At 46.0% G+C, this 22,889-nt stretch overlaps 8 protein-coding genes across 8 annotated transcripts; 2 read left to right on the top strand and 6 right to left on the bottom strand.

The window, feature by feature from the left end:
* Window positions 1–1,050: 1,050 nt before the first annotated feature.
* Window positions 1,051–3,536, bottom strand: AOL_s00006g252 (uncharacterized protein; the record flags this gene model as incomplete). Its single annotated transcript, XM_011119561.1, has 2 exons — window positions 1,051–2,738; window positions 2,849–3,536. The coding sequence occupies 2 exons, from the start codon at window positions 3,534–3,536 to the stop codon at window positions 1,051–1,053; spliced, it is 2,376 nt and encodes a 791-aa protein (XP_011117863.1).
* Window positions 3,537–5,447: 1,911 nt separating this feature from the next.
* Window positions 5,448–8,307, bottom strand: AOL_s00006g253 (uncharacterized protein; the record flags this gene model as incomplete). The annotated part of the gene is made up of 3 exons (XM_011119562.1): window positions 5,448–7,469; window positions 7,534–7,685; window positions 7,755–8,307. 3 exons carry the CDS (start codon window positions 8,305–8,307, stop codon window positions 5,448–5,450), a joined length of 2,727 nt encoding a protein of 908 aa, XP_011117864.1.
* A 766-nt stretch (window positions 8,308–9,073) lies between these two features.
* Window positions 9,074–9,707, bottom strand: AOL_s00006g254 (uncharacterized protein; the record flags this gene model as incomplete). The annotated part of the gene is made up of 2 exons (XM_011119563.1): window positions 9,074–9,280; window positions 9,372–9,707. 2 exons carry the CDS (start codon window positions 9,705–9,707, stop codon window positions 9,074–9,076), a joined length of 543 nt encoding a protein of 180 aa, XP_011117865.1.
* Window positions 9,708–11,355: 1,648 nt separating this feature from the next.
* AOL_s00006g255 (uncharacterized protein) lies at window positions 11,356–13,865 on the bottom strand (the record flags this gene model as incomplete). Its single annotated transcript, XM_011119564.1, has 4 exons — window positions 11,356–12,235; window positions 12,292–12,656; window positions 12,723–13,028; window positions 13,086–13,865. 4 exons carry the CDS (start codon window positions 13,863–13,865, stop codon window positions 11,356–11,358), a joined length of 2,331 nt encoding a protein of 776 aa, XP_011117866.1.
* Window positions 13,866–16,102: 2,237 nt separating this feature from the next.
* Window positions 16,103–17,108, bottom strand: AOL_s00006g256 (uncharacterized protein; the record flags this gene model as incomplete). The annotated part of the gene is made up of 4 exons (XM_011119565.1): window positions 16,103–16,451; window positions 16,528–16,610; window positions 16,799–16,927; window positions 17,082–17,108. The coding sequence occupies 4 exons, from the start codon at window positions 17,106–17,108 to the stop codon at window positions 16,103–16,105; spliced, it is 588 nt and encodes a 195-aa protein (XP_011117867.1).
* Window positions 17,109–17,681: 573 nt separating this feature from the next.
* Window positions 17,682–18,479, top strand: AOL_s00006g257 (uncharacterized protein; the record flags this gene model as incomplete). The annotated part of the gene is made up of 1 exon (XM_011119566.1): window positions 17,682–18,479. The coding sequence occupies one exon, from the start codon at window positions 17,682–17,684 to the stop codon at window positions 18,477–18,479; it is 798 nt and encodes a 265-aa protein (XP_011117868.1).
* A 360-nt stretch (window positions 18,480–18,839) lies between these two features.
* AOL_s00006g258 (uncharacterized protein) lies at window positions 18,840–20,852 on the bottom strand (the record flags this gene model as incomplete). Its single annotated transcript, XM_011119567.1, has 1 exon — window positions 18,840–20,852. One exon carries the CDS (start codon window positions 20,850–20,852, stop codon window positions 18,840–18,842), a length of 2,013 nt encoding a protein of 670 aa, XP_011117869.1.
* A 381-nt stretch (window positions 20,853–21,233) lies between these two features.
* Window positions 21,234–22,393, top strand: AOL_s00006g259 (uncharacterized protein; the record flags this gene model as incomplete). The annotated part of the gene is made up of 4 exons (XM_011119568.1): window positions 21,234–21,250; window positions 21,385–21,518; window positions 21,659–21,972; window positions 22,046–22,393. The coding sequence occupies 4 exons, from the start codon at window positions 21,234–21,236 to the stop codon at window positions 22,391–22,393; spliced, it is 813 nt and encodes a 270-aa protein (XP_011117870.1).
* Window positions 22,394–22,889: the final 496 nt, after the last annotated feature.

Consider the following 22,889-nt stretch of genomic DNA (forward strand, 5'->3'; position numbering starts at 1 on the left):
AATGTAGTTTCCGTCCGACGTCCGGCTCGGCAGGGAGGAAAAACGCAACGGCTGCCGCAGTACCCTTTTTTTCTTCCCTTTCAGATTCTCGAAAGATTTATCTTGTAGATCCAACCAAAATAAGAGGAAACAGGTATAGTCCCAGAATTCCAGAAAAAGCGCCTCAAAGATGCAAGATGTGATCAAAAAGAGAAATGGGATATGTGATAGGATGGATAAGTAACTAAGTAATGTGAAAGGGAACATGTGGGGAAAACCGCCCAATGATAAAGCCTCAGCTGCTTTGTGTTGTGGTGAGGTTGGTTGTCAGGGAGAACGATGGGTTGCACCAGTTTCTATGTAAACAAGGCCACACATGACGTCGGCCGGTAAACAATCATTCATTCGCATTGCAATGACAATGACAAGGTATCCCGGCGATACATCGAAGAAAGAAAGTCATTGCTAGGGAGTATACATGCATACCTTCCCTTTTATCTAAAATATCAAATTCTCTTGGGGGTATTGATAATATGAATTGGTTTGGTTTAATGGATACCTGATACTTAGATACAGACATCTTGAGGCTCTTTTGGGCACATTTCATGGGTATTCTACATATACAAATGCTGTATCGCACAGAAATGCTCGAGAAGTTAAATTGTGCTATACATTGCATATGCAGGAACAGGCACACTTCAATGACAGACCTTTCAAAGAAGTATTATTGACTGACAGAAAGGAGGAAAGAAAAACTAGTATAGTATCATGGTAATCCCGCTAATGCAATAATGCAAATGAACGAAACATTGGGAATCCAGTGCGGCGGAGAGAGTAGGCTTCAAAAAATACAACAAGACAACATGCGACAAAATCTGAACAACCGAATAAGTGCCTAGTCCCGTATTGCAATACGAGACTCAAACTATGAAAGCAACCAAGAAAGAGAAAGAAAGAAGAAAAAAATTATAATACACGCACCCCCGATAACAGAAATATGTAAACCCCCGCTAGTATTGGCCGATTGATTGAAAAGAGAATAATAAAAATGCAATGATAGTATGGTACTTTTCAAGCATGCTCTTTCCTCTGATTCTTCTTACCTTTACTCGACGTTGATGACGACGCCGGAGACGCCGGTCTCTGAACTTGGTGGCTGTGCAATGCCATCGAACTCGAGCTCCTAGACTTAAGTCCCGGATGTCCACCCTCTAGTTCATATCTAGCTCTTAGTCCAGCAGCCTCTTTCCTTAGAGCTTCGTTCTCTCTGCTTAAAACGTCTCTCTCTTTCCTCAAAAGTTCAACTTCCCTCCTCAAATCCTCCCTTTCTCTTTCATTTCTCAATTTCTCGTCTCGTTCCTCCAATCTACGCTTTCTATCTCTAATCTTTTCTTCTTCCTTTCTTCTCTTTTCTTCTGCTTTCGCTTGTTCTCTTTGAAACTTCTCTTCCCGTTTTGCCGCTTCCCTCACATGTTTGGCTTCTAGCTTTCTTTGTTTCTCTTCTTCTTTTGCAAGTCTTACTGCCATCTTTTTATCGTTTTTGTCTCGGGTATTCTGCGTTTTCGCAGCTGTTTTCAATGCATCCGTTTGAATTCTTTGTAAAGCAGCTGAAGAGGACGACGAAGAAGCCCCCGTCCCCGCTCTTGCTCTTCCATTCGCAATCTCGTCGACTAATAAGGGATTCAACTGCCCTCCACTTAACTGCGAAGACCCCAACGAGCCACTCCCTTCCTCTTCCTCTTCCTCTTCCTCGCACTCCCCGGAATCAGCTGTTCTGAATGATAAATTCGACATGGAATCGTCATGACTCATAGCTCTTTTCAGTTCCTCGGTTTCATGGCTTCCATTCACCAAAGGACCTCCTTCGACCGTACTACCCGTCGAGAAAGTATTAAAACTATCCTGATCGGGATGTATTTCTTCTTCCTCTTCCTCCTCGGGTTCATGTTCATCATCCGATACATCCTCTTCATGGACCTTTTCACAGGCCCAATCCAAAAACTTTTCCGCATCTTTGATAATACTTCCCGGTGTCCCTCTCTCCACCATAAACCTCGGTACACTCCCACCGGGATCCGATCTGGTAAGCATAATCCACTCAACGGGGTTTGTTTCCCCATCTCCCTCAAGTGAATCCATATCTCCTTCTTCCACCGCAACACCACCAACACTGGTATTCTTAACCTTCTGCTCCGCAATATCAGCAGAGGGGACTTTCCCCTCCTCATCTTCAGGTAAATCATCCGCCGAAATCGCTTCTCTAAGTCTAGAAGCTCTATGTCCTTTTAACGGATCACTTCCAAATGTTCCAGTTCTAGGCATAGCATTCCCATTGACGGGTGTACTGCTCTCATCGAAGGACACCGCTTTTCTAGGAGTTTCACCAACGGTCCTACTCCTCTTCCTTCCAACCGGTCGGCTTGCGTCTTCGACGCTTAATAAAACAGATGCTCGCTGGGTTAAATCGCTAACACTCATACTTCTCCTCGGTGCGGATTCCTCCTCTTCTTCTGTATCCGGGATGATTTCGCGGATGAATTCTATCGATTCGTATTTCCCACGGACGAATCCGCTTTGTTCTGGCGCGGAAGAGTGGCTGAGAGGACGGGACACCATGGTGAACTCTCGACCTTGTTTTCCGGATTTGGTGACAGTTGCTGTCGAGGTTCTTGGTGGAGCGGAGGACGAGGATGTTGTACATGCGGTTACGAAGTCGCGGGGGGCACTCGGACCTGGAAATTGTGCTGATAGGTGGTATACTTTTTGTTTCATTCAAAAAAACGTTAGTTGAGAACCTTCCAAATAATTCCAGCTTCAATAGAAAATGAAAATAGTGAGAGAGAGAGAATGGAGAAAAGAAGAAGCTTACCATCAACCCTCCCAACACCCTTAACAACCCTCCTCTCCAGCCTTCTTTCAGCTCCAATGCCCCTAACCCCAGCCGGAATAACCATCTCCTCGCCATTATTATTACCATTACCGCCTCCTTCCCTCCCAACCCCCATCCTCCTCTCAAGACTCTCCTCAAACTCCCTTCTAAGTCCCTTCCTAAACCTCGCAAACCCAATCCCCTCATGCACACTCCTCCTAGCAAACCAAGCTCCCCCACCATCCTTGGACGATAGCTTATAAACCTTAATATCATGTGGATTATTCCCACCGGGCTTAACCTCCTTCCACTCCTTGGTAAAAACACTAGGAATCTCCGGTTCCTTAGGTCGAATAGAAGACGGAACTATCGTCAACTTTGTCGCCGAGGAACTGGTAGATAAACTAGTATTACCGGATACTGCAGAACTGACCGTGGTACTTCTTGATCTCCCACCGGCCGGTGAATTCGTAGTTGAAGATGAAGGAGAAGACGAGGAGGCAACAGGTAATAACTTGAAGTTTACAGGCGCAGGAGGAGGGATTGGAAGAGTATCGATGACGTAAGCGGCAGTTGTGAAGGTTGATTCCAGGAATGGTTGGAGGTTCGGTTGGTCTGATGGGATTGAGGATTCGTCGATTGGGGAAAGAGATTGGAGGGCTTGGTGGAGGTCAATTGGAGCGGTCATTGTGCCGTCTCTTCCTCTGTCGCTCTCTCTCTCTCTGTTTGATTTTTAATTGATTGATCGCGTGGAGAGGTATATGCAGAATGTGTGAGGTTTTGTGGCGTGGGTAGCGTGGGGGATTTGAGAGTAAGCGAGTGACGTCGACAGTGGTTACGAAAGCATGGATCTATGCGTGTACGACGATAGTGTATTCTGGATGGTAAGTAAGAATGAAAAAAATGATAAGATAAAATAAAATAAAATAAAATAAATCGCTGAAGCTGTAAAATAAACCGGAGAGATCAAAAATACAGAAAGAACCGACAGAAAGAAAGAAAAGAAAAGGGGAATGATAATTAATAAACTTCTTCGGGGCAGGGAATCCGGGAAGGTTGTTCTAGTCCCAAGTTCCAGTTCCAGCTCGAAACAGGTCGCAGTTGCAACAGAAAACCCAAAAGCGCAGGGCCAGGCCGACACAGCACAGCCGACACACACAAAATATTACAATTCGATTCAAACGTTAACGGTTAACCAAACGGGGTGGAAGGGACCGGACTGCCGAATACTACTTCTTTCTTAGGTTTGTATTTGTATTTTGTATTGTAAGGTGAATAATAATAATAATAATGACGATGATGGTGATGATGGAGTGATGATGATGGAAGTAGTAGAGTAGAGTAGAGGGAGATAGATGCAGATGGTGGCGTGGCAGCTGCCCAGATATAATTGATATGTAATACCCTCCACGGTATATGACGTTCTGGTGATAGAACGGATCCTCGGGGTTAGTCTGGTCCGGGCTGATTACTCTGCCTTACCTCACCGTCCATCCTCTTTTGTATTATGATATTCTTGACGATAGTTTAGATACTTGGATACTTGGATACTTGGATACTTAAGTATGTAAGTACCAAGTATATATAAACTGGCAGCTGGAAGAGTAGAATGGAATTGTATGTATACGTTATACGAGCATACGCAATTCTCGGTATCATGAAACGCCCAGGTCCAGGATTGATCACTTATTCTTAGACCACATACAACCCCCATACAATACATACTTCAGTACATGTAGTATACTCAAGTACTATCCTCCAAGTAAAAAGGAGGAGGGTTAGAAATCATCGGATGAATTGATGTTCAGGGTCTCCGACTATCTCTCAGCATCTAGAATAAGGATCCGTAAACATCCGTCACTGACAATAGGTACTTAAGTACTGACTTACTCAGCCAAACTGAGATCAAAAGTCACCGACAGCCTCCGACCGGGATCTGCCGTATTATGTACTTAATAATTATCATTGCAATCACTTGCGGCTCTTCTTCTTCTTTCTTCCTTTTTTTTCATAATTTTATTTATTTATAAACTTCCAGATAAACTCCGTTCCACCCGAGACCTGTGCTTGTATAATATAAAGTCAGAGTCCAGATGCATTCTATAAATCTACAACACAACGCAACTTTGGATCTATAGTATCACCGGCTAACGGGTATCCAGTAATCATCAAATGTGTAAATATAGATAGAATGGACCGGAGTGTGTGGGTGCATACGTATATAGTCTTGTTTTACGTATATAACTTTATGATGTTTAAGTCTCATAGAAATAAAATTATTTAAATCAAATATGAGAAACGAAGGAAATAATATAAGAAACCCGGCATCCTTCCAACTCCAGTGCACTGTATACTATACTAACGACAGCACATTGCAAGACTTAAATTATATCGATCATTTAAAAAAAAAAAAAGAGGAGGAAAGAGAATATATGAAAAAAAAACGCCAGTCGGACCCTCATTAATACCGCAGAAAGATATAGTCATCTTCGTTAAAAAGAGAATTTAAAGAGAATCGAAGAAATAAGAGTAGAGGGTGGGTGCATGGAAGGGATATTATAAAAGTCATAAGAAGGGCTCAATGATGCATGGGGGGAAGCTACACCAACTCAAGCTCCTCAATACCCTTCGTAACCGTAGTCGTCTTCGGCGTCCGACTCCTTGAAAACCTCGATCCAATCCCCCCAATCCCCCTTCCCTGATTCCTCGGGCTCGGCGATAACGCGACATCAACAGTTTCGTGCCCGCCCAGAGGATCCGAATTCCCATCCAACGAGATATTCACCGGCTCGTCTTCCTCCCCATCCTCCAAGACCCTCTCATCCTTGTCCAGCTTCTCCGGTGTATGATCTAAAGAGATTATCGGCGGCGATGACATCCTCGAATCACTTTCATTGACTTGAACTGATTCGGACATATCTAACGTTGTATTAGACGCTAGAGTCGCGCAGATACTCGCTTCATCCACTCGATCCTGTCCTTCTTCAGGACTTTCCACGACCACCGAATCTACATCCTCCCCTTCCTCTGCTAATTCTGTTGCCCTCTCAGTCCCTAGCACAGCTGCAGATTTCGCAATGTCATCATCTGTCGCCGCCTTCACAGTCACATCCTGTGATCTCAGGCCCCCATTCCCATCCTCTTCAACAGCTACGGGGCTTTGCCTAGCCGTCGTATTATCAGTCGACCTCATGGGTAACGGCTCTCCAGCCTTCCCGAATATCGATGCACGCCCATTCATCTCCTCATCCGCCCGCCCAAATACTTCAGGCCACCATCTCACCGCCCCAGTCCCAATCGTCGCCGGGAATATCACCCGCCCGCCGAGCCCCCTCTCATCCGTATCAACCGTAGCATCGTATTCAGGGCTCAGCCACTCTTGTCTCCTCGCCAAAAAATAGTCCCACACCGACCGCGTCCTCCTTTCCAGCCGTGCATCAACCCTCTCCTTCTCGCTATTGTAAAGAAAAGTCCCGTACTGGCACGAATACATATGGTAGAGCAGCCTCCTCAAAAACCTCTCGTTGAACTCAAATCTCTTCGGATGCTGCTGCATAAGCTGGTATGTTGCATCTAGGAACTGCAAGAACACTGGTGACGTTTCTTTAATATTCACACCCTTGTCCTTCTTCCCCTTTCCTCCACGGCCAGGTGTCGGGCTATCCAGCCCCTCAGGGTCGCTATCATCGTCCCCGCCCATAAGATTACTCGCTTGCTGGTTGAAAAACATCCTCGCAGCCCCGATCGCCTGTTCGAACCCACTTCCTCCTCCTTGCCCTCCATCACCACCCCCGGGTTGTGTAAACCACTTTTCGCTACTCAAAAACCCGCACCGATCCCTAAACTTATGGCCAAACGAGATCCAATCCTTCTCCACAAGCACCATAAACCCTTCCAATGTCCTGAAATACGGATCCAGGCATATCTGCGCGAGTGCCGCCAACTGTGCCGTCCGATCCCATCCGTCCGAACAATGGATCAGCACATGCGAGTGCTCCAACGCTACCTGCCGTACAATCAAGTCGGTCCCCTGCATCAAAGCCGTGATATGCCTTAACCAATTACTCTTTGTTAAAAGATCTCTATTCGCTGGGAAAGGCGTAATATCCGAATCTTTTATCGCCTCCAAAACTCTATCCAACGACTTTCGCATGACATGTATATTGTCGATACCAAGGTACTCTTTCTTTGCAAACTTGTAGTTGTCCATCACCTCAGACCCTGCGCCCCCGGCCTGCTGCGCATAGGCGTTAACACTAGGTCGCGCATCCACGATAAGATTTGATTGCTGGGCGCCATATATCAGCTTCGCACCCTGTTCGACGTTGACGAGGGATTGTGAAGATGAGGAGGCCTCCGGGTTTGATATCCCGAGGCTGGCATAGCCAGATGCATTCGAAGATTTAAATATCGCGTGGACCAGTTTTTCGTCCTGTATACTCCGATTCTTCTGGAGTCCTGTGAGCGGCTGCGCGCACCGGGTTAAGGTGCAGTTGTTGACACTGTGTATGTAAGTTAAGACGGGAACCCGCTGGCGGGAACGGAATTTAGCGACGTAATTGAGGGTGTTGTCGGATATCGTGGCCGGGATGTAAAGTTTAGCAGGGTACGTATCGCAAAACTAAATGATAATTGTTAGTCTCCATCCACACTCGAGCAGTAAAAGGACGGAGGAAATAACAGACAGTATAATTAGAATTTATGTTGGACAGCCTCCAGTCCTGCGTTATGCCCTGTCTGTCAAACTCTCTTTGCGGGTCATATATCCTCCAACCATTAAATGGCATTTCAAACTTCGTTGGCTTGTATATAAACGCATACAGCCGTTCCACCGTGCCTGCTTCCCAGTACGTCAGTCCCAACAGTGGCACTATACACCAAAATAAAAAGCAATCAAAATACATACCACCACAAGTCAATCTCTTTATGCTATCAAAAACATCCCTAGCCTCCTGCTCTGTATCGAAACAAAATGTGATAAACGTAAAATCCCTGCACCGTAGCCTAATAGCGAGTGCCTGTAGCCTCTTCTGGGCCTCCGTAGCCGATAAGGTAAGTTCATCGCTAACATTGCTCGTTTCCCTGCTTAAACCTCTTCGTTCCGGTGTGCCGTTGTTGCCGTTCGTCCCATTCGAAGGGGAAGGCGAGTCTTGACCGACATAACTACCGATACACTGTCTGTCGACGGTGTAAATGATGGGATACGTAATCCATATCTCCGGTGCTGTTCTGGGAACCGGCGGGGAAGAAGGTTGTTCCGGTGCCAACTGACGTTTGAAGATTAAATGATGAGGGGTGATATGTAAAGTTCCTGGAATAGGGTTTCCGGAGTGCAGGAGGACAACATTATCGACCTGTTTGTTGTGGGATTGACGGTCAGCGGAGGTTGATTTAGATAAGGATTGCAGGTGAGGGGTTGAAGAGGGGTTGACAACTTTTGCGACTTTGATGAATTCCATAGCTGCCTATAAGGTGAGAATAGAAAAGAGTTGGAGGATTGACGAAGCAGCAGCAGCAGCAGCAGCAGCAGCAGTAGTAGTAGCTATGGAATTGAAGTAGATAAAGAAGTTTATGCACCCATACGGGGTGCCGTCGGGAGGAGGGTCTCTGGCTGCCGGGAAGCGTCGGATATGACCAGGGTTGTACCGTTGAGGCGATGATGCTCTTGATCTTATGCTATCGAGACAGCATTCGAGCGAGACTGCTGGAGGGGGGGAAAAAAAAACTATAGAAGCTTCAGGGAGAAGCTAGACAGATGGAACGTTTATGCACGCGAGCAGATAGATAGATTGAAGGGCAAGAGATGATTTGGCGATATCGTGCAGGAGGATGATGCTGGAAGAGTCGACCGGTGACGATGGTGGTGGTGATTATGATGATGCTGTCTGTGATACCGTCCAACTTGATGGGAAGCTGTCACGCTCCAGGCCAGCCAGCCAGCAGCAGCCAACCAGCCGAGACATGCATGACGACGCTCCAACACGCCAACACACTTTATAGGTAGTCATTAGTATACAGTCGATCAGGGTCTCGAGACTACGCGACAGTTTAGTCTCATGTACGACGGGATAGGTATGTATGAGTAAGTAGTATTATTAGATGCCGTTATTGTATACGTATATTATACGTCTGGCTGATATAATATACAAGCTGGTTTCCCCAACAGACTCTTCTCTCTATTATTTATTCCTCCCCCCCAACCAACTACTATGCATATTACATCTACTACAACTTCACGCTGGTCTGCCCAACAAACGACACCGCTTTCGACGTCTTTCCGGCATTCTTCTTATCCGTTTCAATATTCTTTGCCAATTTTGTCAAAGAGTCCTGAAGTGCCGCGCGTTCCGAAGCAGACACCGTCTGTCCCTTAGCTTCCTTCTTTGCGATCGCAATCTGGCGAACTTGTGATAGTCCGGTGAGTTTTAGGACCTATACATATTCCCAAAAGTCATGTATTCAGTAAACTGATATCCTGAACGACTATATATGTAACAGATATCATGAGAATATAAGTAAATACCTTATTAGCAATCTTTCCAACCTGCAATGCCTCCTTCTCGGCTCCACTAGCTGCACTGATAGCGGGATTAAACGCTTCAGTCTCGGCTGACTCTGCATTACTCCTCTCCACCTTCAAAATGGCAAGGTCGGCATCACTGATCGCTGCCAGGTTGTTTAAGTTTAATCCTTGAGACCAAATTGCCTTGGCACGGGCTTCAGCGCTACCACCCACGCCCGAGGAGATAGACATCTGATTGTAGGAGCGAAGGGATAATGCTCGTCTATTGATCGGTGCCGCTGTGGTGAATGTGGCGGAGATGAGGGTGAGTGCTGTGAAAAAGATTGAAGGATGCATTTTGGAGTATTGATATATTGAGATATATGATTTAGATTTGAAGAAAGGCTTGAGATTCAAAGAGGGACTATGATGTCAAATGAATGGAAGGGTGATAAAGAAGTAGTAGTTATTTATTCGAAAAATATAATAGGAACCGGTCCTGTAGAGAAACGAATGTGACCAAGCACAGTAGAGGGGAAAAAAAGAGAAGGATAAAAAGAAGAACTGTTGGGAGTATCGAAGCTTCAACCTGGAATGCCTAAGGAAGAAAGAGAGAGAAAAGAGCACCATCATATGCGGTTCCATGGTCTTTATAAACTATTCACCCTTTCAGCAAAGACTCCAGCGGAAGCAACTTCATCCGAACACAACCTCGAACCATGGGCGCTGTGTATCAATATCAATATCAGATATTTTATCATAACTACTGCACGGATCAATTAATTTAGCCATCCAAACTACAAAAATAGGAAATGATGCCTTGGTTGTGGAGTATCAGTGGTGGGAAAACTTTCCCCAGAAGTTTGAGTTCACATATATTATGATTTCTGTAGCGCTGATATAGAGAAACCTTAGGCCCTTCAAACGAAAAAGGTCAAGGTCAAGCCCGCCATAAGTTGCTTGTGTTCGGGTTCTTCGATCGCGAGAGGAAGCGTTTCTTCATAACCTTCAAGGGTGTTTTGTCACCAAGAGCGTTTCATAACCCATAGCGAAGCTCAGAAACGTCAAAAGTGGGTCAGACAAATCCACAAAACATAACATGTTCCACAACCTCGAAATTTTCCCCCGCCAAAAAATAAAAATACGGATGGCGAACAGAACTATGTTGAACTCTCACAATTATGCCATTCACAAAGATTCGGTGTGATTAATGTTTAAAATGTTTATTTTATTTTATTTTATTTTCTTCGTTTTTCAACGGTGTGTATACTCGTATACTCCGATCTATCTCACACACCCCATGATAGATAATTAGGTAATTAGCAGATGCCATGACCTCCCCATCCAAATGACCTTCAAGGCCGCGATAGCTGAAAGGCCCCTCCTCGTGATCCTGCTCTCGACACAAATAGTATCTGCCAAAAGCGAATTCTCCCAACAAAAAAACTCGTTCAGGATAAAAAGGAAAGTGCAGAGGTACAAAAATGGTGAAAAAGGATACAAAACGAAGGAAAGAGATAACGAGAGTCGGGATCTGATTTTCCGCTGGTTTCCGCTTGCTCAAAATCGAAACAGTTATAAAAAATAAAAAAAAAATAAAAAAATAAAAAAATAAAAAAAAGGGACACATTGGTATAAGGTACAAGGAAGACTAAAAGTAACACCGCAAAAAACGCCATAGATAGTATATCAAATCGGATATTATAACCCTCCGGAAAAATCAGACCCAAAAACTGGAGAGTAGTCCACTTCTCCGCATACTTTTCCCCTTTCCTTCACAAATGAAATGATTGACAACAGGCCTGTTGATTATTTTGCTCTTCGCCATAAAAAACTCCTTGGAGTTCCCAGATATTAGTGTACCAAGGGGGGGAAAAAAAAAAACAGAAGTAACAGAGAAAGGAGATATACAAAAGAAATAAAGTAAAATAAAAAGAGAAATAGAAACCCCGTTCTATAGCCGCTTAAGGAAGGGGCTGTGCAATAGTAATATCGCTACCAATAATTACCATCTAGCATCTCCAATGCAAATTTTGATATCACCACTAATGGTCTTGCTTTCCACGAAACCGTCTTCGCTATTTCCGTGCACCGCCTCCACAATCTTACCAACGGGTCCATTTCTGGAGTTCCTGATAATTTTAACATTTTCACCAGCGACTTCGATATCCCCCGTCAAACTGGAAGCTTTGACCCTTCCTTCGAAAGCAGCAGAATAGTGAACAAACACTTCTCCAGAAACAGTGGTATGCATAGCCTTGAAAAACGATAAATTCGCAAGACCCATGTCTTGTGGGTCGACATACAGAGCCGCAACGTCAGGATCTGGGTGAGAAATTTCGGCATGGCCGGCATGGCTAGCTTTGACATCGCCGTGAGTATGGGACTTTTCGTCGTGATCTGAGCAATGCTTCTGGATCACCTGCCAGATTTTGCGCTGCTTGTCTTCGATCCAGCTGAGAACTGTTTGAACGGCTCGGTTCCTGAGAAGGGTTTGCGGCTCAGTGAGAATCTTTGCATCGGTGGCTTCCAAGAAGCTCATATGAGTTCTGCCGCTCTTTGTGTCCGTATCCAATGTGATACTTTCTTCGAGAGAGCTACCGGCGCCGGTGGGCGAGATGGGGAGAATATCGGCTCTGATGTCGCCGCTGATAGATTGGACGGACAGCGAAGAGCCGAGGAGGTATTGGCCGATGATATTACCGCTGATGGTTCTAATGACGGTATTGTACTTTTTGAGGTCTTTGTGGAATGGGTGGAGTGCGCCGTCGGTGGATACAGAGTGTATCGCGACATCCCCGGAGACTGAATTAACAGTGAAGTCGGTTTGAGGAGACATGTTTGAGAACGATGTGACAGAGTTGACGCCAATATCGATATTTCCACTAGTTGCCCATTAGCTACCCTCCAATATTCAAAATCTATGAATAGAGAAACTTACGACTTGGTCTCGAACGAAGCTGAATCCGCCAAACCCCAAACTCCAAGAATATTGCCAGTCGTCGTGCCGACCAGCAAATGCCGAGCTTGCAAGCCAAAGTTTGCACTCCTCAATTTCTCATCATCCTGGATTTTAGTTTGCTGCCTGGCTCCTGACCAGACCATTCCAGTAATAGAGTTCAATAATGCTTTGTCGTGAACTTTGAGGGAAAGAGAAGGTCGCATCACGATAGAAAGATGTTCGGTGTCGATAAGAAGGTGTTCGAGTTCGGTGGTAGACGCATGTTTAGGGAACTTGACGGTGACCACGAAGTCCACGCAGACTTCTCTCTGATCTTCGGCGGGTTGAGTCGTATATGCATTCGTCTTAAGTTAAGGTATTAGCCTTATAGTGGACTAAAGAAAACCAATCCTGATCCTCCTCTAACTTACGTGAATAACAACTCCATTCCCAGTCATTCTAATATCAATATCCCGGAGAACAGTCTCATCAGAAACCATGTATTTGACTGTAACTTTAGCATCGTCGCTCTCAAATGGTTCATCTTTTGAAGCATGTTCAAGATAGACAGTTCCACCGACGTTTATGCGGGTCGAAAAATGATCTTTCGGCGTATCGTATACGACTGACTGACGTAGTGAGAATGATGAGAGAGAGTTGTTGATCGGTACTGTAAACGATTCGTCATAAAGCCCTGGTAGCATATCCCCGCATTGTGAACTCGACGACATGTACTCCTAAATTCAAATTATTTAGCACTGTAGATAACCCCGAGCGTAACTGTAATAACTTACCATGCTCTGCTTCAACCGATTCGACGCATCCCTCCACATCAGTCCACCAAACAATACCCAAGTGAATATCAAGAAGAAGATCGAAGCACAGCAGAATCTAAACTTCCTCGATCTCCTCTTTGCTACCCCCCCTCTTGTGCAACCCCTCGCGCATCTTAACCTCTTTCTCCAAGAAGAACGCTCTTCCCGATCCCTATATGCCGTTCCATTTGCTACACAGCTGATACACTGCGGATGCCTGCACAAACACTCTCCCATAATCAACGGCCTAATCTCAGTGGCCTGTCCATGCCCAGATTCACCATCTCTATCTTCCTCTTCATAAGAAACTCTCCTCGACATCGGTCGCGAAGTATAAGACGGCGGTAGCGTACTCCTTTCGGATCCGAAACTAACCCGGGAATAAACAGTTTGTCTATCATCATCTTGCGACGGCCTTGGAGAAGCCACTTGCGTCTCGTCGTTTTCAGTTGTGTGATCCCGTGGTGTTGGCTCTGGCATCGCTGTTTTTACTGGATCCTCGTCGGGAAGATGCACGACGGGGAGTTGCTGATGTGGGCGCCCGTTGAAGTATCCGTCTGTTACAGCCATGTCTGCAGTTGTCTCTGTTGTGGCAGTGATATAGGGGTTCACGACGACCATGGGGAGGCGCGGGCCGCTGCCGGGACGGAAGCCATCGGCGACGAAGCCGTCGAGGGGCATTGTTGGCACACCGTTGTCAGTAATGTAAGGGTTGGAGGAAGCATATTCTTCCATCAATGGATTTTCCCGGCGTTCCATGACGGGAAAGGTATTAGGAAGAGATGCTTGATCCGGATTAAGGGTATCAAGCAAATCAAAGGATATAGAAAAGGATCAGAAGGATAGTAGTGGGAGTTCGAAGATAGGATAGAATTCACTAAATCTCCAAAGACGAAAAGAGAAAGGAGATGGATTGAGGGGGGCCACCAGGAATTAAAACTATTCGGAATAGTGTGCAACCATGAACAGCTGCCGCACAGAAATAGATTCAATCGAGGGACTAGAAGGAAAACAACCTTCTGATATCGGACGGTACGTAATCAGCGGGTGGGCTCCTCAATCTGTTACCCGCTTTTTCTCTCTACGCCAGCCCTGGATTCTGCGGGAAAGCCACCAGAAATGAGGGACAGGATAACGGATATCCGGTATGGGATTTGGGAAAGAGGTTAGGGTGAAACGATGAAAGATATGGATTCGTGGCTTCTTTCTCTTCCCTCTTGTCGAACTTCCCTTGTCCTTCAATATTGGCCGGGAGTAAAGGTCAATATCGGAAAACAAGAGTCCATGGCATGAGGTGAGAATGAGGAAGAGGAGCTGGGGCCAGCCATAGTTGGATCCTCCCCCAAGCCCAGCCCAGACCTAACCAAAGGCTCCATATGACTCCTCTGTCCACCTGCAGAACAAACGGAAACATTTTTTTCACTCACACATTTGGCTTTCGGTTTCGTTGGCCGAAAATGTGGGTGTGTTACGACGCGTAAGCCAGCGCAGGGATGGGTGCTCGTCGATGGGAGCTAAGCCTCCTCTTTCGGGAAAGAAATGAAGCGAGAGCCAGGCCAGCCATAGATGTAACTCCACCGAGGTTGAAGGAGCATCGGGGAACAATCTTGGATTGCTCGGTCTTCTCCACGAATGATGTCGAGATATTAATTCGTCATGTGGCAGCTTGACATATTGGATATTGCAATATTGGCATCGGGCGCATTAGGAGCCCTATCGATACCGCCAACGGCTTAGAATCTCTGATATTGATATCATTTTATGCACCTCGTCGACGTTAGCCTAAACCTTGAATACTCATTTATATAGGGATCAATTGTCCAATCTTACCTTCATACTTGCTAAATTGATTCAATGATGTCGACCCGCACGTCCCCAGGCCTCAAGCTTGCGACTGGAACAATTCTACCGAGCGAGATTAGGCGATCCCGACACAATGGGGAGGGGGGAGAGGCTTACGAATTAACCATTGTTCAACCTGTAACAGTCCCATACCAGTGATGCTACTCAGTGAAATTCTCGTGTCGATGGATAAAAACGCTCACTGACAAATGCTTGTACATACCATGCATATTGAGTTCACATACGGTAGTGATGCCAATCTGCATGTCTACACAATCGTATTAGTGGGACACGCGGCTTCTTGGATGAAAGGATGTTTTAGTTTGGACGTCAATGCGTCCGAAGAGCGCCCGAACTAGCTGTTGCCACCATGCCGACAGACGATGAGACCTCAAGGTGCTGTGGAACCTGGAAGGTGCTCCGATGGCCGACATCTTACCCGCATTTGCATTTTTGTTTGCCTTTTCCACCATGTCTACCTCGAGACATTTACGAGCTGTGTCCAAATCGGAGAGTTATAGCATTCCTGAAGCCATGTTCAACTACCGGATCATTAATTATCCAAACCTGGTCATAAAAGATAAAACCCGAGATCGCGCATGCAGGAGCGAAGTTATTCGAGTATAGATCATAAACATATAAAACTTGAATCTACGACATATATATATTTGACCACTCTGGTCAAACTACGGCGCACTTCATTGTGAATGTGCAGATATTCATGCTTGATATCCATTCATTACAAAAAAAAAAAAGACAAGGCATTCAAACAGAGCCTCGTGTGAAAAGTGACAGCAGACGACCGGGAATATGTATAAAGAAAAAGGAAAAAAATGAGTAGTACACAGGAGGTTTGTGAAAAGAAGTTCCCCATTTTTGAACACCGTTTAAGATAAAGTGACAAGAAAACGAGAAGGCGTTATCCAGAGGAGTTTCGGTGAGATTGTATGTGAGAGAGTGTGGTGTGTGAGAGAGAGTTTCATGAGGGCGTATAAACAGGAGAGAGGTCAGTTCGAAAAGGTAGGCGGGTCATGATCGTGAAGAAGGACGGCGCCCCCAAATCTAATATATTAGGTTGATAAAAAAAGAGGAAATGAGCCAGCAAAAGAAACAGAGACGAATATTATTATATTTTTCTTTGATATAGTAATATTTTAGAATTCGCTCTGGACGGGGAACTCAAAGACGACGCTCTTTCCGGTCAACTTCTTGTAGACCTCAGCGAAACTATCAATCTTCCAGTCCAAACCACCAACATCCTTGGGGTCGAGGAGGACCTTCATGACTTTCGAGCCATCTTCCTTGGTACGGATACGTCGGCCAACAATCTCGGTTGGGTAAACAAGGTCCTCGAGGATCTTCTCGTGGACAGAGGTGAGTGTTCTCGATCTTGGGCGCTTCTGGGTGACACGGCTGCGACGACCAGGCTTGGGGAGGATACGACGCTGAGCAATGAAGACAACGTTGCGGTCAGAGAACTTCTTCTCAAGTTCACGGGTGAGTCTGAAAACGGGTTCCTTGTTAGCATGTTGTAACTTTTGAGCGACAAGGATTTTGGATATTTGGATGATTCTCGTACCTCTGTTGGACCTTGTGGAAGTTGGATAGTAATGGGATAGGGACGAAGATGACAATAGCCTTCTTTCCTTGCCCAATCTCGAGCTGTATAAACCAAAAATGACCACATCAGCTTCCAATTCAATATAACGTTCCCCACCCCCTCGTACAATGTATTTCCCCGCGACCTTCATCAAATTCACCCATAATCACATTTTCCTCAACAATCTTGCTCCCCAAGTTCTCCTTCCCCCCCTTAGAAAATAATGTCGGATATATTGTTGGAAACTAACCTCCTTGGCGGACTGGATCTGGAGCGGCCTTAAAGCGGCCTTGAGCTCAGCATTGGTCTCGAGATCAATCAAGGCCTGGGAGACCTGGACTTCGATCTCGTTTGGCTTTGCGTAGCTTTCAGAAGAGGGCTAAATGAAGTCGAAAAATTCCAGTTAGCCAATTTGTCCTGTCGCAATAATCCTCCCTTCAAATATAACATCCATCATCATGCCATCTTGAATTGGAAAAAAAGACTTCAAAATCTTTGAAATTTGAAGGTTGTCGTCGGAAGAGAGAACTAACGTAAATCTTGGAGTTTGGGGCGGCCATGTTGAACGATCTGTAGCTGGTGATAGCTAGGATGTCGACGTGTAGGGGGGTATAGGAAGTGGGATGAGGTGTTTGGAGATGGTCGAAAAGGTCGTCGATTGTCGTCGAGGTCAGGCTGCTTAGGCTCGAGGTTGCTTAGGCTCCAAAATTCATCTTTGTTGGTTCGCTTGCCCAAAACACACAACACGGTCAGGTGATTAGGGCAAGACCCAGGTCATGTGATATTCATGTCACGTGTGTATATTGACCGCTTTCGCGTTGGCGTATTGCCAAGCCTACAGGGATCTCACCTTACGAAAGAAGGCGACCAAGAGTGACAGGGATCCCGGGCTCTTAGTGCTGGACCAGTCAGAGGCCTACGTCACACAACATTCCAACACATTCTACAACATATCTTCCAGCCCGGCAGCAGAGCATCGCATCGTAACACCATTGCAATTGTAGTTGCCTCGCTCGCCACTGAACGTCACTTATAATCCTGCTTCTCTATCTCTTCTTTTCTCTCTTTAACATCATCTCTTCGCTCTTCTCGATATATCAAAACATCATCACTATTTTGTCATCAACTTCATCATGGCCGACTCTTCTACTACAGCTGCCAAGCCATCAGGTGTAACTCCTACGACTGCTGTTCCAGAAGGCCCGTCTCGTACTGAGAGTTCGTCATCTCCAAAACCTAATCTCCCAGCCTCAAATCCCAATCCTCTTCCGGAGTCTCCGGAATACACAGCTTCGGATTCTATTTACCCTCCACCTGCCGAGCCAGCGTCTCGCCCCGCTGCTCCAACCTCTACAATCAATAACTTAACAGAACTGCCACCTTCTGTCGCAGCCACGGATACACTTGAATCTTTGGACGACGGCACCACTCCCACAGCCACTACCACTACAACTGTAAATCTCACTGACCCACCAGCTCCACAGCCAGGCGCTGTCCCAACTCCGATTTCTACAACCACCACTCAATCTCCTCAGTCTCCAGCCAATCCACAGCCAGGTGGTGTTCCCAGATTTCCAATCCAAACTCCACCCGCATACCCAACTGCTACACCAGAATCTGGAACATCTTTTGACATGCCTCCTACTGCTCCTCCAGTACAGACGACATACGGTCCACCAGAAGTGACCATGCGTGGCCAACCAATCCCGTCATACACGGCTACTGCGACATCAACATCCTACAGTAGTTATCCCAGTGCTATCCGACGAAGTAGTGAAATCGCGCCTATGCCAGGTGGATACCAACAACGTCTAAACACCGATCATTACGTTCCTCCAAGTCAGGAACCACCCAGAGAAGAAGGAATTCTCGGGAAGGTGTCGAAGGCAGTAGATAAATTTAATGAATGGATGGTTGGAGAAGCCAAATAGGAAATAGACAAATTCTGTCGAACAGTGACGGCATTTATTGCAAGGCTTTCTCTTTTTGATTTCTCACTCAAGGAGTTTGGTTAATTTTGTTTCTACTGGGAGTGTTTTTTTTGTGTCAGTCAGCTAGCTCAGGTAATTGGTGTTGAAGATTTGCATAGGATGCTTTTTGTAGTTCTGGCGAGTTGTAAATTAGCAATTAAACGGATATCGAATTGGCCAAGATTGAACCTATAGGACAGGGACGAAGGAAAATTCTCGCTGGTATAGTTATTATTCAAATATATAATATACAACGTATTTAGCCGTATAGTATATTACAAGGTAATTTCAGGCCAATACTCGACTCTCAGATTTATGCGCTTAAGCCTCGACGTCAGCCGCTTCTTTTGTACCCTTGTTCTTCCGTCTTCGCTTCTTCTTCTTCTCAGCGGAAGCAGCCCCTTGGTCATCACCTTCGGTTTTTGGTTTATCACTCTTTTCTTTCGAAGCTTTCTTAGCCTTCTTCGCCAGTTTATCACCCTTACCGCCATCATTAAGTTCCTCCCAACTAATCTCAGCCTTTCCAAATACTTCCTTTCTCCATTCCCTCAGCTTGAAGCCCTTGTTTTTGGCATACCTCTTCCTATCTTTTAATTTCTTTGCATCATCCCGATATGACGCCAGTTTTTTCAGTCCAGCATAAGTATTCAGCTGCTTATCACCCGCAAATAAAATGTCTGTTGGTGTAAGTTGGAAAGATTCTGGGGTAACTTCGCGGTAACGGAAGGTAGCGCTGGAATTTTTTGAAGATCCAGGGAGAGAAAGCGGCATCTTGTCGTCCACGTATGTTTCAATCTGAGCACGAAGCAACCTATCCGCCCTTTTATCTTTCTTCGCACCCTTCTTCGGCTTCGCCACTGTAGATGAAGCTTCTGCAACAACAGGCTCTTCAAGTGCGACGCCTCCTTCCTCAGCATCTTCAGCATCAGACATAGAATCATCCTCCTTGAAGTCAGGGACAAGATCGTTGATATCAATATCGTCATCCCATGTCGGTTTCTTTGGCTTCTTCGATTTTTTACCCCCAATTTCTTCTCCTTCTTCTTCTTCTTCTTCATCTCTAAGGTCCTCTTTCTCGTCGTAATATTTATCGCCGTAGAGATCGCCCATCTGTTGCTCCCAGTTTTCGTCTTCCCATGCATCATCGAGAAACTTCTTCCACTTCTCATCAACGGCCTCGGCCTCAACCTGAATCTCAAGACCTCCAGCCTCCCTTACCATTTTGATTTTCTTTTCCATTTCTTCTATCCTCAACTTTCTCAAGCGGTTCTTCTCTGCGTTTTTCTCTTCCTCTTCTCTCTCCTTTCGTGCCCTCTTTTCGTCTCTTGCCTTCTTCCTTTTGCTCTTCTCCTCCCTTCTAAGCGACTTTTGTTTCGCAATATCTCTGGCATGCGTGACGATCTTCGACCTGTCCTCGACGGTTGGGTCCTCGAATCTCATATTGTACATCTGTTCAAACTCCTCTGCAGCATCTTCCTCCTCTTCATCATCTGACTCAAATGGGACACTTCCAGCGACACCCTTTGGTACCCAGGCTTTTGTTGTAAAGAAGGCGTCTAAATACTTCTCAGGGTCCGCCTCGGGGTCTTCTGGTAGTGCGACGTCGGGTGTTTCGTTGGCTTCCGGTTCCGGCTCCTTCGGTTTGCGAACCAAAAAATCTACTTCATCATCCGACCCTTCGGCGGCAGCGTGCATCTCCCCAACAACTGTTCGCTTAAGGTGTTCTTGTTCCTCAACGTAGGTCCTCGGTGGCGCGTCCCCGTCCTCACCACCAGTATAACCCTCCATGATATTCTTTTGGTGATACTGCTTCAATGTCAAGGTCTTTTCCTTTGGTGCCTTGTCATCACCGTCTTCAGCGTCTTCGTCGAAGAACTTGGCTTCGACATCGTACACTCGTGGGTCCTTCGATCGAATGGCATTGATTGTTGCTTTAATCTGGGCATCTATGCCGTTTGTGACCAGTTCACCAAACTCATCTTCATCTTCCGACGAAGATGAAGATTCGTCAGATGACGCAAGAGAATCGTCGTCTAAGCCGCCGGTTTTCTGGCGCTTTGAAGCAGATTTACCGTACTTTTCTTCAAGGCGGTGTAACTCCTCTCGTTTTTTGTTGTGTTCGAATCGCTTAGCATATTCGGTATTAATCTTGAATCCGGACTCCTCAGCATCGTCGGTAGCCTTTCGTTTCTTAGAAGCATTGGCTTGTGGAGCGCTTTCAGCTTCACTGTCCGTGTCGAAGTCGAGGACAGCTTTCGAGTGGATCGTATCCTTAGGATGAACATCGCCATCTGCCTCTCGGGCCTTGGCTGTTGCAGATTTCTTTCGTGCCATGATGAATAAAGTTGGTGATGAATTGAAGATGTTTAAGAGTTCTCAGGAAGGGAAGAGCTGCCAATGCGACAGCAAATTTTCAGTCGCTTGTCGCCCAAAGAAGCACGCCAAGATATTTAAGCCTCATTTGAAGCACGTGATATGTATTTCGTTTGTCTCGATGTCGCTTATATTGCCATATCAGGTATGGGACCGGATTAGGGCTTCCACAAAGCAAAGCCCTCACCCAACCAAACCCAGCTTGGAATTTTTCTCAGACAGGCATTGCAGCTTCGACAACAGGACGACGACGACCCATTCGATCTCGACATCACCTCCAAACAAACAAATACACCCGCCGACACTCACGAGCATTATACCAAGCTCCATCAATCATCCAAAATGGCCACCACTACCGCGTTAGTGCTCCCCGATATTATCCCCATCGAATTTTGGATTCTGGCCGAGATTTAGCGTTGGAAATTGAATATGGAAATTGTTATCTGTGGGATTAGGGACTGAAGTGCTGACGAGAGGATTTATGGATATACAGTATCTCCAAGAGAAGAAAGGCCGTCGCCGACGGTGTTTTCTACGCCGAATTGAACGAGTTCTTCACCAGAGAATTGGCTGAGGAAGGTTACTCTGGTGTCGAAGTCAGAGTTACTCCAACTGTCACCGATATCAGTATGTCCATCTATTCCGACTTCATACCCCAACAATAAGCTACCGGTTGTACTTGGAGGACACGATCATGTAGCTGGGGCTACTTTTTTTATTATTAAAATCTGTGAAATAACGAATTGCTAATTCGATTATTATCACAGTCATCCGTGCCACCCACACCCAGGAGGTTCTCGGAGAGCAGGGACGCAGAATCCGCGAGCTCACTTCCTTGATCCAGAAGCGATTCAAGTTCCCAGAAAACTCTGTTTCCCTATATGCCGCCAAGGTCCAGAACAGAGGTCTCTGCGCTGTCGCTCAGTGCGAGTCCCTCCGATACAAGCTCTTGAACGGTTTGGCCGTCCGAAGAGCTTGCTATGGTGTTCTCAGATTCATCATGGAGTCTGGCGCTAAGGGTTGCGAAGTCGTTGTCTCCGGAAAGCTGAGAGCTGCTCGTGCCAAGTCCATGAAGTTCACTGTATGTATCGAATTCTTCGGTTCGTAGATTTTATGTAAAATTTTGGACATCGGCTAACATATATTTCTCATAGGATGGTTTCATGATCCACTCCGGTCAGCCAGTCCGTGACTTCATTGACTCCGCTACCCGTCACGTTCTCCTCCGTCAGGGTGTCCTCGGTATCAAGGTCAAGATCATGCGTGGCTCTGACCCAGATGGCAAGGCCGGCCCCAACAAGTCCCTCCCAGATACCGTCACCATCATTGAACCAAAGGAAGAACAGCCAGTCCTTGCTCCTAACTCGCAAGACTACACCGCCAAGCCAGTTGCCAACATCCCACCACCAACTGAAGAGGCCGCACCAGCACCAGAGGCCTATGAGCAACCACCACAGCCGCCTGCAGCTGCTCCTGCACCTGTTCAGGAAGCCGGCTGGTAGTAACTGTCGGCTTTCTTGTTTTGCTTTTCACTAGGTTTCTGCTGTGTACATTTTTTATCCCTTATTACGAAGCCTCCTAGGATGAAGGAGGGATTCGTTTTCCACGTATAATCGATTTTGGTCTGCTCATTATGGCACTTGCGGGGGGGTGTTCATCCATCATTTCCTTTTTACCGAGCTCGCTTCTATCACCATTTTTTTACAACTTTTTCTTTTCTTTTTCTGTGCCTGGCCTGAATAGGTCATATCTCACACCTCGCCTTTCCCTCCGCCTTATATACCTCTCTAACGATCCCATCGTCATGTGTAATGATACAAAAAAATGACAAAGAAGCTTGCTTGGCTAGATGTGTATGTCCCAAACAGTGAATAGCTTGCCTGTGTGGGGTTATTTAGATGATAATTATGATAGACCTATCCCTGCAAGCTCAGAAGAAGAAGAGGAGGAAGCGGGATAAGTAAGATATGTTGTAACCAAGGCCGTGCAAAAGAGGTC

The sequence above is a fragment of the Orbilia oligospora genome (assembly GCF_000225545.1).
Source record: "Orbilia oligospora ATCC 24927 unplaced genomic scaffold scaffold00006, whole genome shotgun sequence".
Classification (NCBI taxonomy): Eukaryota; Fungi; Ascomycota; class Orbiliomycetes; order Orbiliales; family Orbiliaceae; genus Orbilia; species Orbilia oligospora.